At 55.0% G+C, this 12192-nt stretch overlaps 1 protein-coding gene across 3 annotated transcripts in view; it reads left to right on the top strand.

Moving 5' to 3' along the window:
• Window positions 1-11659, top strand: part of DVL3 (dishevelled segment polarity protein 3) — a 33723-nt gene extending 22064 nt beyond the window's left edge. Inside the window, exons 3-17 of one of the 3 annotated variants that reach the window (XM_039713553.1) lie at window positions 2928-3049; window positions 3441-3547; window positions 4123-4258; window positions 4519-4612; window positions 4999-5068; window positions 5361-5500; window positions 5698-5774; window positions 6287-6354; window positions 6716-6766; window positions 6888-7037; window positions 7789-7920; window positions 8150-8317; window positions 8921-9133; window positions 9402-9800; window positions 10255-11659. In XM_039713553.1, coding sequence (XP_039569487.1) covers window positions 2928-3049; window positions 3441-3547; window positions 4123-4258; window positions 4519-4612; window positions 4999-5068; window positions 5361-5500; window positions 5698-5774; window positions 6287-6354; window positions 6716-6766; window positions 6888-7037; window positions 7789-7920; window positions 8150-8317; window positions 8921-9133; window positions 9402-9800; window positions 10255-10286 — 1959 coding nt within the window. In that variant the 3' untranslated portion in view covers window positions 10287-11659. Of the gene's footprint in view, window positions 1-2927; window positions 3050-3440; window positions 3548-4122; window positions 4259-4518; window positions 4613-4998; window positions 5069-5360; window positions 5501-5697; window positions 5775-6286; window positions 6355-6715; window positions 6767-6887; window positions 7038-7788; window positions 7921-8149; window positions 8318-8920; window positions 9134-9401 lie in introns of all 3 variants that reach the window. The other 2 variants (XM_039713554.1, XM_039713555.1) reach the window with 2 other exon arrangements.
• Window positions 11660-12192: the final 533 nt, after the last annotated feature.

Raw genomic sequence — 12192 nt, 5'->3', positions numbered from 1 at the left:
CCATGCCATGCACACGCTCTGCTCCCTGCTTGCATGCTTGCCTCTGTCCCCACGGGGACTCTCTGTTAGTGGGGGGAGAGTCTCCACAGCACATCATGCATATTTCCCTCTGCTGAGCTGCAGTTTGTGCTGATGAGGGTGTGTGGATCTACACCAAGACTCAAGTGCCTTTTTCCAGAGGCCTCTGAACAGTAAAAATCTTTAGCAAATCAAGCTCAGTCACACCTAATTCTGCTTCTATCCCTGCACCAAACAGTGACGGGGCAGGCAGGTACCCCCCTGCTGACCCAGCTGCTGCTGGAATTCCAGCCAGGGGAGCAGGGTGCAGGCTGGAGCAGGAGGAAAGGCTGTGCTGGGCTCTTGCACAAAGAGCCAGGGCCTGGTGCCTGCCGTCCTCCCTCTAGCGGTTATCCAGGCCCTTCGGAAAACTGCAGTGTCCAGCTCTTGGCCACCACACCTTCCTCTGCATCCGTCCCACTGCTGCTGCATCTGCCCCAAGATGTCCCACCACCCCACCCCTTCCAGCTGCTTTTTGCTTTCACCTGCCCTATGGGGAGTCCCATAGTCTCTAAATCTATTCCAGTGCTCCTTTTTTATCTAGTGTGCTTTTTCTGGTGATCCATGTGTCCATGTAGCTGCTGGCTTTCCTTGCAGGAGCTCTTTGGTTGTTCAGTGTGTGAGTGGCACAGATCTGGTGTGGGTCTATCTGGTGTGACCACCATGCTGCTGCTCTGCTGGGCTGGATCCTTACAGGGAACTTGTGCCCCAAGTGAGCATCACTCCCAGCTCTTGTGCCTGAAGGATGATGGCAGTCCCAGAGGCCTTTGTGCACTGATGATGCCTTTTTCTACCTCTGCTGAGACTCTCCTAGTCCATGGGTGGTTTGGGGGCTGAGAGGGGAGCACTTGCTTTGCTGCTTCCAACAGACAGGCTGGGATGATGCTATTTTAGGAACTCAGTACTAATTTTAGCAACAGGGAAAGACAGGGGCTTGAATCCAAGTGAGTATTTCCTGACAGTGTAAGAGGCAGGAAAAGTGCAGGATCGTTATCAAAACCTTCCTGGGAGGAAATCCCAGCCTTGGGAGTATTAGAGGAAGATAGCATCAATCCTGCCTGCTTGGGAACACCCTCTCAACTCTCCTCACTGCTGTTTGACAGCTGCCTGTGGCTAGTTCCCTCTGTCCAGTTCTATTTGCTTTATGTTGTCTTGAGATTTTCAAGCAGAAAGTATTATAAGACCTTTCCCTAGGCAATGCTGGCCACTTTCAGCATCTTTTCTACCCTCTGCTCCCGGGCAGTGGCTACCAGAATAGGGATGTATCCTGGGAAGACAGGTCACCAGGAAGGTGCCAGGAGCAGAGCCAGGCATGTGCCTAGGGCTTGCTGGAGGGAGAGAAGCTGACCTGAGTGTGAGATGAGCTGGGTAGACAGTGGTGAGAGCAGGAGCCATTGGGCTTGTCCTGGGGCTTGTGGGACAGGCTCTGCAGCTTTTGACACCTGAGGCTGCTCTCTGCCCTGTCTGCTGCCTTGACTCTGGCTTTTTCAAGGCTGCCCTGTCTTCCTTGCCTCAGCTACATCCCTCTCTTTGTCTCCAATATCTCTGGCAGTAGACCTCTCATCTGCTATACTAATGATGATCTGTGGGGTCCATACCCCCCTTTTGAGGGTTTCCCCAGTTCCTGAAGGTGGGCAGGGCACAGCTCTTTGATCAGTGATGCTGGGAAGCACTCAAGACCTGTATAAATGGGCTGTGCTTCTATTGTCTGAGTTGGCCTCTGCTCTTGGCTCCACACAGATGTGGTTCCCTCACCAACAAGCAGTAGTACTGCTTCTGAATTTACACTGGGTACTATGGTTTGGACAGCAGCTATCAGCTTTTTTCCAGCCTATGTTTCATGTTTTGTCTGTCCTGAGCAGTAGTGGGTATCCCTCACCTCTGATAGATCCTTTCTGGGCCCTGTCACCTCTGCTCTGGAGGTCCTGAATGCTTCTGTCAAGGAAGAGGCTTTTTGTTGCTTTCTTGCTTGACCCTATTGGGATTAGCCCAGTTTATTACAGCTCAAAAGTACAGGAGAGTGCAAATCTGGACAGGGAGCAATACTGGGGAGCAGCTCATTTGGGCTATTCTTTGTTTTATTCCACTGGTGAGCCCATGGCCCCTGGGAGAGTCTCCAGCTCATTCCCTGAGCCCTGAAGTTGATGGTTTATTACAGAGCCAGAATGGTGGTGTGTTGGTGTGCCTAGGCTGCCCCACAGCATGGCTGGCATAGAGAGGCTCTAGGGTTTAACCCTGTCTTGAATTTCTGCACTGGGGAATCCATTGAGCATCCCAGAGATTGGCTGAAGCTTGTGCTCAAGCCAATAAGCTGAGCACAGCCTGAAAGGTTGTGAAGTACATATGGAAGCCAGAAAAAGAGCCTGTTTCAAAAGTTTATTTCAAAGCCAGCCTTGGCCCTGAGATCTGTTACCTCCAGCTTCTGAGGGCTGTGAAGGTGAAAGTCCTGCTGGGTCCCACAGCTTGAAGGCAGAAGTGTAGAGACTGCTAGAGCTGAGGAAGGGAATGACTGTAACTGCCTTTCCCAGTGTGAGAACTGGAGGAATCCAGTCCCTGCTGCAAGATGTGTGCTAAGGATTACCTGAGTGTGTGGTATGGGTGTGCAGGTGATGTCAGAGTGTCCAAGCACAGCTGTCACCCACCTGGGCTTCACTGCTGGGTCAGGAATTCCTGGCAAATAGCCAGTGTGTGGGAAGGTTTTGGAGGGAAAATGCTGCTACATGCTTGGTCTGTTCCATACCTGCTTCTGGGCATCTGCTGTTGTCAACTGCCAGAAATGAGATCCTGGGCCAGGCAGGCTTTTGGCCAGCTCCTTTGGCCACTCTTATAAATGTTTTCTCAGTTTCCTTTCCTGTCTCTCATCCCTCCAGCTGGTGTCTGCAGAGGGTTCCCATTCAGATGCTGGCTCAGTCTGTGCTGATAACCAGACAGAGCTGCCACCCTCCATGGAGCGCACAGGAGGAATTGGAGACTCCAGACCCCCCTCTTTCCAGTAAGTTACATGGACATCTGCTCTGGTTTCCAAGGGCCACAGGGTGCATTTGCTGTAATCCAGACCAGTATCCCAGACCAGGCTGGGACACTCTTAACCCAAATTGTCAGGGATGACAGCCAGCAAGAGGGGAGGAGAGTGGGGATGGGAGCCAATTTGAAGTGGAGCTGCTTTATTGAACAAACAAGGGCATGCTGAAAATAATGCAGGGAAAGAGCCAGCACAGCATCCCCAGGCCTTTGCCCTGCACTTGTAGATGTGCTGTGGTTGTTCGTGTCCCTCAACAAGGAGACAACTGATGGCTGGAACCTTGTTTTGGTCAGGACAGAGGTAGAGAGACCCTCAAGTGGTTCCCTGTTGAACATATTTGTTTGCTTTTATCTCATCACAGCCCTAACACTGGGGGGAGTCGTGAAAACTTGGACAATGAGACAGAGACAGACTCAGTGGTGTCATCACAGAGGGAACGACCTCGTCGGACAGATGGGCCTGAGCATGGTGAGTGTTGATAACATGGTGAGAGCTCTGGAAGGGCATGGCTGGGGCATGGTGGCAGCACCAGCTTCAGACTTGGGACAGCTTTCTCTGCTCTGCAGAACCCCAGCTCAAAAGGGCTATTCTATAGCTTTTAGAAGGGCCATAGCCTCACATTGGAGGTGGGAGCTAGCACCTGTGTTACATGAGAGCTTGGTGTTGAACCCTTTGGAGTCAAGGGGGTTACCTCCTGTAGAAGCCCCAAGAGCAGGAGACAGTTGTGCCTCTATCTTAGCTGAGAACCAGAGTGAGCTTTAGCCTTGCCACTTGTGGTGCTTCTTGCTCTACCAAGGAAACAGCTGCAAGTCTTCCACAAGCTTAGCAGCATTGTTCCTACTGGCCCATCAGCCTCTTCCTATCCTGTAGTGATAGAAGAGGTATCCCCTAGGAGATGGATCTGATCCCAGGGTAGACTGGGACTTACTTATCTGCCACTAGATGGGATTGACTGATGGCCAGATTTATTCTGAGGGGGTTGCTATGAGCCCTGCATAGGGGAAGGGTTTGTCTCAAGCCCACTGACTCTTGTCTTTTCACAGCACCCAGGGTGAATGGGACAGTGAAGGGAGAGCGGCGCCGAGACCTGGGTGGGTACGAGAGCTCCTCCACGCTCATGAGCAGCGAGCTGGAGACCACCAGCTTCTTCGATTCAGATGAAGACGACTCCACCAGCAGGTAGGAGAGATTGGGTCTTGGGGAAACACTAATTTCCCCCTAGCTCTCAGAACAGAGAGATGCCTTTGCAGGGCACAGTAGTCCTGGGCTCAGACCTGCTTCCATCTCACCCAGCAGACCCCTCTGCCACTGTCTGTCTGTCCCCCATGCATCTTTCTCCCCTCTGCCCCTGCAGTCCTCTATTCCCTGTGCCATTTCCATGGCTCTCTTGCTACCACCACTATGGCAGCAGAAGAGCTGACTCTTGCTTTTGCCTGCAGGTTTAGCAGTTCAACAGAGCAAAGCAGTGCTTCCCGTCTAATGAGGAGGCACAAGCGACGCCGGAGGAAACAGAAGGCTCCACGCATTGAGCGGGTACCCAGGGAGGGGCTGGGTGTCCTGGGGAGGGCAGTGCAGGTCACGGTGGGCTCACAGGGATTCAGCTTGTTTTGCTGTGGGCATGGCTTTGGACAAGTGTCCAAGTGCTGAGGCTTCCAAAAGTGCTGTGAACCTTTTCCAAGCCAATGTAGCCTCATGAGCTGGGACCACAGGCCTTGTCCCAGCTGTGGAGAGGTCATAAGGACCATGGCTGTTTTCTGGCTCTGCAAAGCTCCCAGCATAAGACTGGAGTTGTGGGTGGTGACTGTGCTGTGGTGCCACAAGGAGGGGCAGGAAGGAAAGGACAAGTAGAGGAAGCTAGGGTTGGGATGGGAATGTTACTTAGGCACAGGGGGACATCTCATGTTTTGCTTACGTTGCAGTCCTCGTCCTTCAGCAGCATCACAGACTCCACCATGTCCCTGAACATCATCACAGTCACGCTGAACATGGGTGAGTGGGAGGTGTGCATGGAGCCTGCAGTCCTTCCAGAGCAAGACTGGGTTGTGGAGAGGGAACTGGGGAGGGGGCAAGGAGAACGCATGGGGGAGGAGTGAGGAGGTGGATTCTGTAGGAGATTGGCTTCTCTTGTAGAAATTGTCTCTCAAGAGTTTGTGTGTCCCAGGACATCTCTCTGGGACAGGGGTGCAAATCACCACCATTAGGATGTGGTTTTACTGAGGTTAGGTCTGCTTGTGCTTGATGCTTTGGGGTTACTTACATCTTTCTCTTTCCATCCCTGCAGAGAAATACAACTTCCTGGGCATTTCTATTGTGGGACAGAGCAATGAGCGTGGGGATGGAGGCATTTACATTGGCTCTATCATGAAGGGAGGCGCTGTGGCAGCTGATGGCAGGATTGAGCCAGGAGACATGCTCTTGCAGGTACTTCACACCCACATATCTCCATCTTTGGGCCTGGGAAAGCAGTAAGAAAAGACCCAGAAGCCTCCCTGAGAACTTTGGCAGGCTAAACCCAGGAAGTCACGCTTGGAAGAGGGAAGCTGAGTCACTGCTGAGCTGAGTGGAGAGCTCAGCCTCTGGTCACATCTCTGGGACTCACCTCTTTGTGTTGTTTGTAGGTAAATGACATCAACTTTGAGAACATGAGCAACGACGATGCCGTGCGGGTGCTGCGGGAGATCGTGCACAAGCCGGGGTGAGTACTTGGGTTGTTCCTTCCATCCAGGGACATCTGCACAGTTTGTGCTTGGAGTGTGTGAATCGTATCTTCCAGCCACCTCTGCCAGTGCCTCTGCAGAAGCTCAGAACTTAGCTTCAACATTTTGGTGTTGCTTTGATTCCTAGGTTTTCATGTCCAATGCAAGAATTGCAGCCAACGGAATTGCAGCAAACTGGGGTCCCTTTTTTTGTGGGGATGCCATGTTGCTGCTCATTGCAGGGCAATTGGATTAGATGACCTTTAAAGATCCTTTCCAAAACAAACTTTGCTGTGATTCTCTGATTTTATTTGGGTCATCAGCAACCCTCAGCGGGGTCACATCATTTTGTTCATGTCAGTAGGGGAAACCCATAGCTGGAGGGGAACAAAGTCACTATACTAGCAGCTTCTCCCTGTCTCCCAGGAGAGAGCTGGCACACAGCATCCACTCATCATGCAGGGGTTTGTGTTACTGTGCTCTGGTTCTAACTCTCACCTTTTTGTTGCAGGCCCATCACCCTGACAGTGGCCAAGTGCTGGGACCCCAGTCCGCGTGGCTGCTTCTCGTTACCCAGGAGTAAGTGGATAGCTGACCCACCCTTAGCGCTGGTGCCCAGCTCATGTGAGAGCCCTGCCTTAAGCACTTACTTGGTTGTTGTCTTGTTCCTCCCCTGTGTGTGTGACTCCATGGGGCACTGAATTGGGGTTTGATGGGGTTTCAGCTCTCCTTTTAGGAGGCTGATATGTTCTATTCCTAAACCAAAATGCCCATAAGCCCAGCCCTTCTTCCCACATCACGCTGGGGACGCGTTTCACTGGGGCAGGGAGGTCACTTGCTCGGGGCGCCAGAGGAAAGAGAAACCCCCCCTTTAAGACATAGGGGGATCTCTCCCTCTGCACCTCTCCTGCTGACCCTCCCTCTCTTCTTTCTCTCCCAGTTGCTCCCCAGCGGATCTGGGCTGGGCCAGACTCTCCATGCTCCGATCCGGGTGAGTCCCGGCAAATACTGGGGATGGAATGGGCTGTGCTGTGTCCCTGTCCCTCCCCAGAGGTTGTTTTGATGAGGTGATAATTTCTTACAACTAGTGACTGACTCTTTCTTCATTGCAGGTGAGCCCATCCGGCCCATCGACCCGGCAGCCTGGGTGTCTCACACGGCAGCGATGACTGGCACCTACCCAGCGTACGGTATGAGTCCATCCATGAGCACAATCACTTCCACCAGCTCCTCCATCACCAGCTCCATCCCAGAGACCGAACGTAAGTCCTTGTGCCTCCGTGCTGCACCCGCTGCACGGCCTCCTCACCTTCACTATGCTGTGAAGGGACCAATACATCTGCCTGGGGACAGCTGGGGTGGGCCAGATCTGCCCTGTGAAGGGTCTGGGAGGGAGGCAGCTCTCTCTGGCTGGCACTTTGATCAGTGGGAGTTCTGCCTGGGAGAATTAATATCATGTTTTTAAGCCTTCTGTGTGAGGAGAGTAGAGGAGCCTGGCTGCAATCAGGAGCTGTGGCAGGTGTAGAGGAAAGACTGACTAAGGATTGGCTGCTGGGAATGTGGAGCCAGAGGGATTCAGCACGTCCCTGGAGCAGCTGAGAGCTCCTCCCAGACAGCAGATAGAGCAGGACAGAGGAGGCAGCTGAGAGCAAAGAGCCTCGTGGTGGGGCAGGGTCCTGCTGAGCACAGGCCTCTTGGTTGCTTTCTGAAGGTTTGGGATGATGTGGTATATAAAGCCCTGAAGCAAGGGTCTACAGAGCTTGGGTGAAGCAACAAGCCAAGAGTTTGTTGTAAGTTTGTGACTCTTGCCTGGGCTTTGCCCAAGAGGAAACTGCTGACATGTGAAGGATAACATGGGAAGGCTGGAAGGGGGGTTACACAGCATGTACCCCGAGGCTGTCTGCGATGTATTGTTCCCTGGCCCATTCCTCCCGTGTGTGATGCTTCCATGTGGCCCTCTTGTCTCTTCTGTCCTCTCTCACCTCTGCCTACCTTCCTTCATCCACACCACAGGCCTCGATGACTTTCACCTGTCCATCCACAGTGACATGGCCACCATTGTCAAAGCCATGGCCTCACCAGAGTCAGGCCTCGAGGTGCGTGACCGCATGTGGCTGAAGATCACCATCCCCAATGCCTTCATTGGTAAGAGACTGTGCTGCCAGCAGCAGAGGCAGGGACTGGGGAATGGGTGGCTTCTTTTCAGGCAGATGTCCAAGGGAGCATCTTTGTTACCATAAATAAACTGCTGACTAGGCAAGAGTCAGAAATGGAACCTTTTGACCCACTTTGTCTTTGCTCCAGTGTGGCTCGCTGCCTCAAGGGCTGCTGTCTTCCTCTCTCTTGCCAAATTTAACTCTGTATTTGGTGGCAGGTTCGGATGTGGTAGATTGGCTCTATCACCATGTGGAGGGCTTTACAGACCGCCGTGAATCCCGCAAATATGCCAGCAACCTGCTGAAGGCTGGCTACATCCGACACACCGTGAACAAGATCACCTTCTCGGAGCAGTGCTATTACATCTTCGGGGACCTCTGTGGAAGTATGGCTCTTGGTGTGGCTGGGAGGGAGAGGATGGAGGGGTAGTGGTCCTGCAGAGCCCTGCTGACAGCATGGGGACACACCTACAGCCATTGCCAAGGCTGGGCCCCTTGTTCTGCAGACTCTGTTAAAGGAGTGATGGAGAATATCCCAGCTCCCTTGTCCTGCTGCTGAGGTAGTGAAGTTGGAAGCAGCATTGAGAGTCACCTACTATGTGATCTTTTCTCCTGGACAGTCTTAGCTGAGTCTTAGTCTTTACTGACTGTCTCCAGGCTCTCAATTTGTTGTTGGCAAGGGGTTGGTGCTCAGGGTTGGCTGCTCAGATAAGATGGGGGGAGGAATTGGCAGAGTGAGCTGTAGCTCTGATGTGGTCCTTTCCCACCAAGCTGGTCTCTGTATTAGAGTGGCAGCTTGGACTCCCACAGCCTGGCAGTTGTTCAGCCAGGAAGCACAAATGGTGGCAGTGACTAACAGAGAGAGTGCCAACTTCTTGTGTCTCCTTGTGTATCCTGTCCTTGTCCATCAGCAAGAATGGACAGAAAGCTGCTTCACCACATGGTTGTTTTTCTGCTTGGATTAACCCCTGTTCTCTGCTTTCTTGCAGACATGGCTAATCTGTCACTTCATGATCATGATGGCTCCAGCGGCGCCTCTGATCAGGACACTTTGGCTCCGCTCCCTCACCCAGGAGCTGCACCCTGGCCTATGGCCTTCCCATATCAGTATCCACCGCCTCATCCATACAACCCCCATCCCGGCTTCCCTGACCCAGGCTACAGCTATGGAGGGGGCAGTGCAGGCAGTCAGCACAGTGAAGGTGAGTGAAAAGGACTAAAATATGCCTGTAGGTGGGCAGATATCCTGTTCAGTACAGGGCAGCAGCAGGACTCTGTGGGGGAAACCAGGGTAGAAGCCATCTCGGAGGGGTTGTGGGACTCGCTGCCGAAGGGAGACTGAGAGCACAGACCGTGCTGGGGCCTGGCTGTGCCAGAGCGTGCTGCAGTCCTCCCTTGCCTAGAGGAGATCCATCCGTTCTTCCCGACTTGCCCGAGCTGGTGCCTAACCTTGCCTCTCGTGCTTCGCAGGGAGCCGGAGCAGCGGTTCCAATCGCAGTGGCAGCGAGAGGAGGAAGGAGAGAGAGAAGACCGGGGAGTCGAAGTCAGGCGGCAGCGGGAGCGAGTCGGACCACACCACGAGGAGCAGCATGCGGCGCGAGCGCGCGGCCAGCGAGCGCTCGGTGCCGGCCAGCCAGCACAGCCAGCGCAGCCAGCACTCCCTGGCTCACAGCATCCGCAGCCACCACAGCCAGCAGTCGTACGGGCCGCCCGGCCTCCCCCCTCTCTTCAGCCCCCCCATGTTGCTGATGCCTCCACCGCCGTCAGCCATGGGCCCCCCCGGGGCGCCGCCGGGCCGTGACCTGGCCTCTGTGCCCCCCGAACTGACGGCCAGTAGACAGTCCTTCCGAATGGCCATGGGCAACCCCAGTGAGTTCTTTGTGGATGTAATGTGAAGCGCCCATCCCCTGTCTGTCTGCTGTCCCTCCTTCCCCCTTCTATCCCTGTTGTTTGTTTCCTAGGACCAGCCCTGGCTTCACCCCTTGTTTTTTTGGGGTTTTTTTTTTGTTTCTTTTTTTTTTTGTCTTGATAACGAAAAGAAAAAAAAGGGAAAAAAAAATAAATGGAACTAAACCTTGATTCTAATCCCTCCTCGAGCGGGGTGGACAGGCCTGGCAGGCCTGCTGGGTGCTGTCAGCCCCTCCTGCCCCCAGACTTGTGTATTTCCGATGGTAATTCCCTCCTGCCATCCTCTCTAACCCCATTAATCCGCATCCGTCCCAGCACCCTGTGCTGCTTGCCCGTGTGTCACTGCTGCCTCAGTCCTTTCACCCTAAACATCTCTTCTTTCTTTTCACCCTTTTGTGTTTCTTCTATCAAGCAGCAAAGAATTACGGGGTGTTTGACTTTCTCTGAGCCTGCCGCCCGCGGGGGGGAGAGCTGGAGCATGGCGTGGCCCGACAGCAGGACACGGAGCTCCAGGGCGCTGGGCACGCATGGCGCTGAAGATGGCTTCTGTCCTCCCCCTCGCGGAAGATGCCCTGCCCTTCCCACAGCCCTGACAGGGGAGCAGGGACCAGCCTTATATCTGTATTTTAAATCCCATTGTAGCTGCCTTTTGGGCTAATGCATGAATGTTCCAGGGCTTCAGTGCCTCCAGGGAGTGGAGAGATGCTGCCACTTCCCTCTTGCCTCCCTTCTCTTGTCCACATAGTGGGCCAGGTCCAAGCCTGACACTGACCCATGGCAGGACCCTCCTTCACCTTGGCCAGGTCTCAGGGCTGGGGCTGTACCTCAGCCCAGAGAGGTGGTGATTACCTGTGCACAGTCTCTTACGTGACTCAGTGCCCTACACCTGCCCTGGGTTCTTTGGGGGGATTTAAGGGCAGAGCTCTGCTCCTTCCATCCTGCTCTTTGCCCTCCTGCCTGCAATGTGCTGCTGCCTGTCCTGTTTGTAAGGGCTGTCCCGTGCCTGGGGCTGGCAGCTGTGGCCTTCTCCCTCCTGCTGTCGCGCTGCTGCTCAGCTGTGTGGTACCTTCAGGGGCCTGGACTAAGTTAGAAGGCGAGGGCGGGGCACAACTGGTTCACTTTCATGCTTTGGACAAACGTGGAGGTCCCCTGTATTTGCCCTCTGACGGGCCTGAGTCTGTCTTCTCCTCTGCCCAGTGCTGCTGGGAGGGACAAACCTCTGGGACAGCCCCACTCCCTCTGGTCTGTGAGCGGTGCCTGGTGGCAACACGAGCTCTCCAGGGACGAGACTGCAGCCTGAACCATGGCCTCTGGGCTCAGTGTGTGCTGGGACAGTTGAGTCTGTTTGCTCCAGTGCTCCCTGCCTTTCTTCCTTCCACTTCTGGGTACTCTGAGACGTGCCTGGGGCTGGGGCAGCCCTTTCCCATGCCCAGGGCCGAGCACGGTACAGTATGGACATGTCGACCCTGCCGCTGTTGGTGCTGGCGCCCCGGCGCCCTCTCCAGCCACGCCGTGGCTTTCTCCACAAGGATTGCCTCCTCTGGTCTTTCTTGTGTTCACAGTTTTTATACGATGGAGTTGAATTGTATTTTGCTCCCTGGGAGTCTGCATTGCCCCTGCAGCCCCCCTGCCAGCTCTCACACGCCATCAGTTCATCTCCCTGACTCCCTAAAGCCTCTCCTTCCCTCAGCCCGCTGGAGTCAGACTGTCCCCGGTAGCCTCCCTGGCCACTGCGCACCCTTTGCCCTGCCCTATCCACTGGGTTTTATAAAAACAACACCAATCTCCTTGTTTTTATTTATAAACATAGTTTTATTGGACTCCTGCCTTGTGTCGTTCATTTATTCTTTTCCCCCCCAGCCTCCTCCATCCTCCTGCCTTTCGCTGTAAAGGGAGATGCCAGCAGGGTGAGGGCACCCTGTGCCAGCTGTGTTTTCCCGGGATGCCGAGGGTGGCTGCGGGCTGGAGCAGAGCCTGCGCGGGGGCTCTCGGGGTTCCCTGGGTCCCCGCTTCCAGCGGCAGCACTGCGGGGAGAACCGGGAGCCAGTCCGACCGCAGTGCGGAGCGGGGATGCGGGGGCCAGCGGGAGTTAGCAGCCCTGGAAGGGCGCGGCGAGCCCAGGGCTCCGCAGGCCGAGCGCGGCCCCGGGCCAGCCCTCGCTGAGCGCAGCTGCCGTGCCGCCCTCGCCCCGCCGTAGACTACAACTCCCAGTGCGCCCCGCGCGGAAGTGCAATTCCCGCCCCTACCGCGCGGCCCTCCTCCCACTCCGCGGAGGCGCAGGCGCAGTGGCGGAGCGCGGGCGGGGCGCGCGCGCGGCGTCTCTGCAGTGCGCGGGGGGGCGCGGGGCGCGGGG

The sequence above is a fragment of the Passer montanus genome, unplaced genomic scaffold, assembly GCF_014805655.1.
Source record: "Passer montanus isolate IOZ18808 unplaced genomic scaffold, ASM1480565v1 scaffold29, whole genome shotgun sequence".
NCBI lineage: Eukaryota > Metazoa > Chordata > Aves > Passeriformes > Passeridae > Passer > Passer montanus.
Note: the sequence above shows the minus strand (reverse complement) of the source record. Positions and strands in the feature narration are given on the sequence as shown.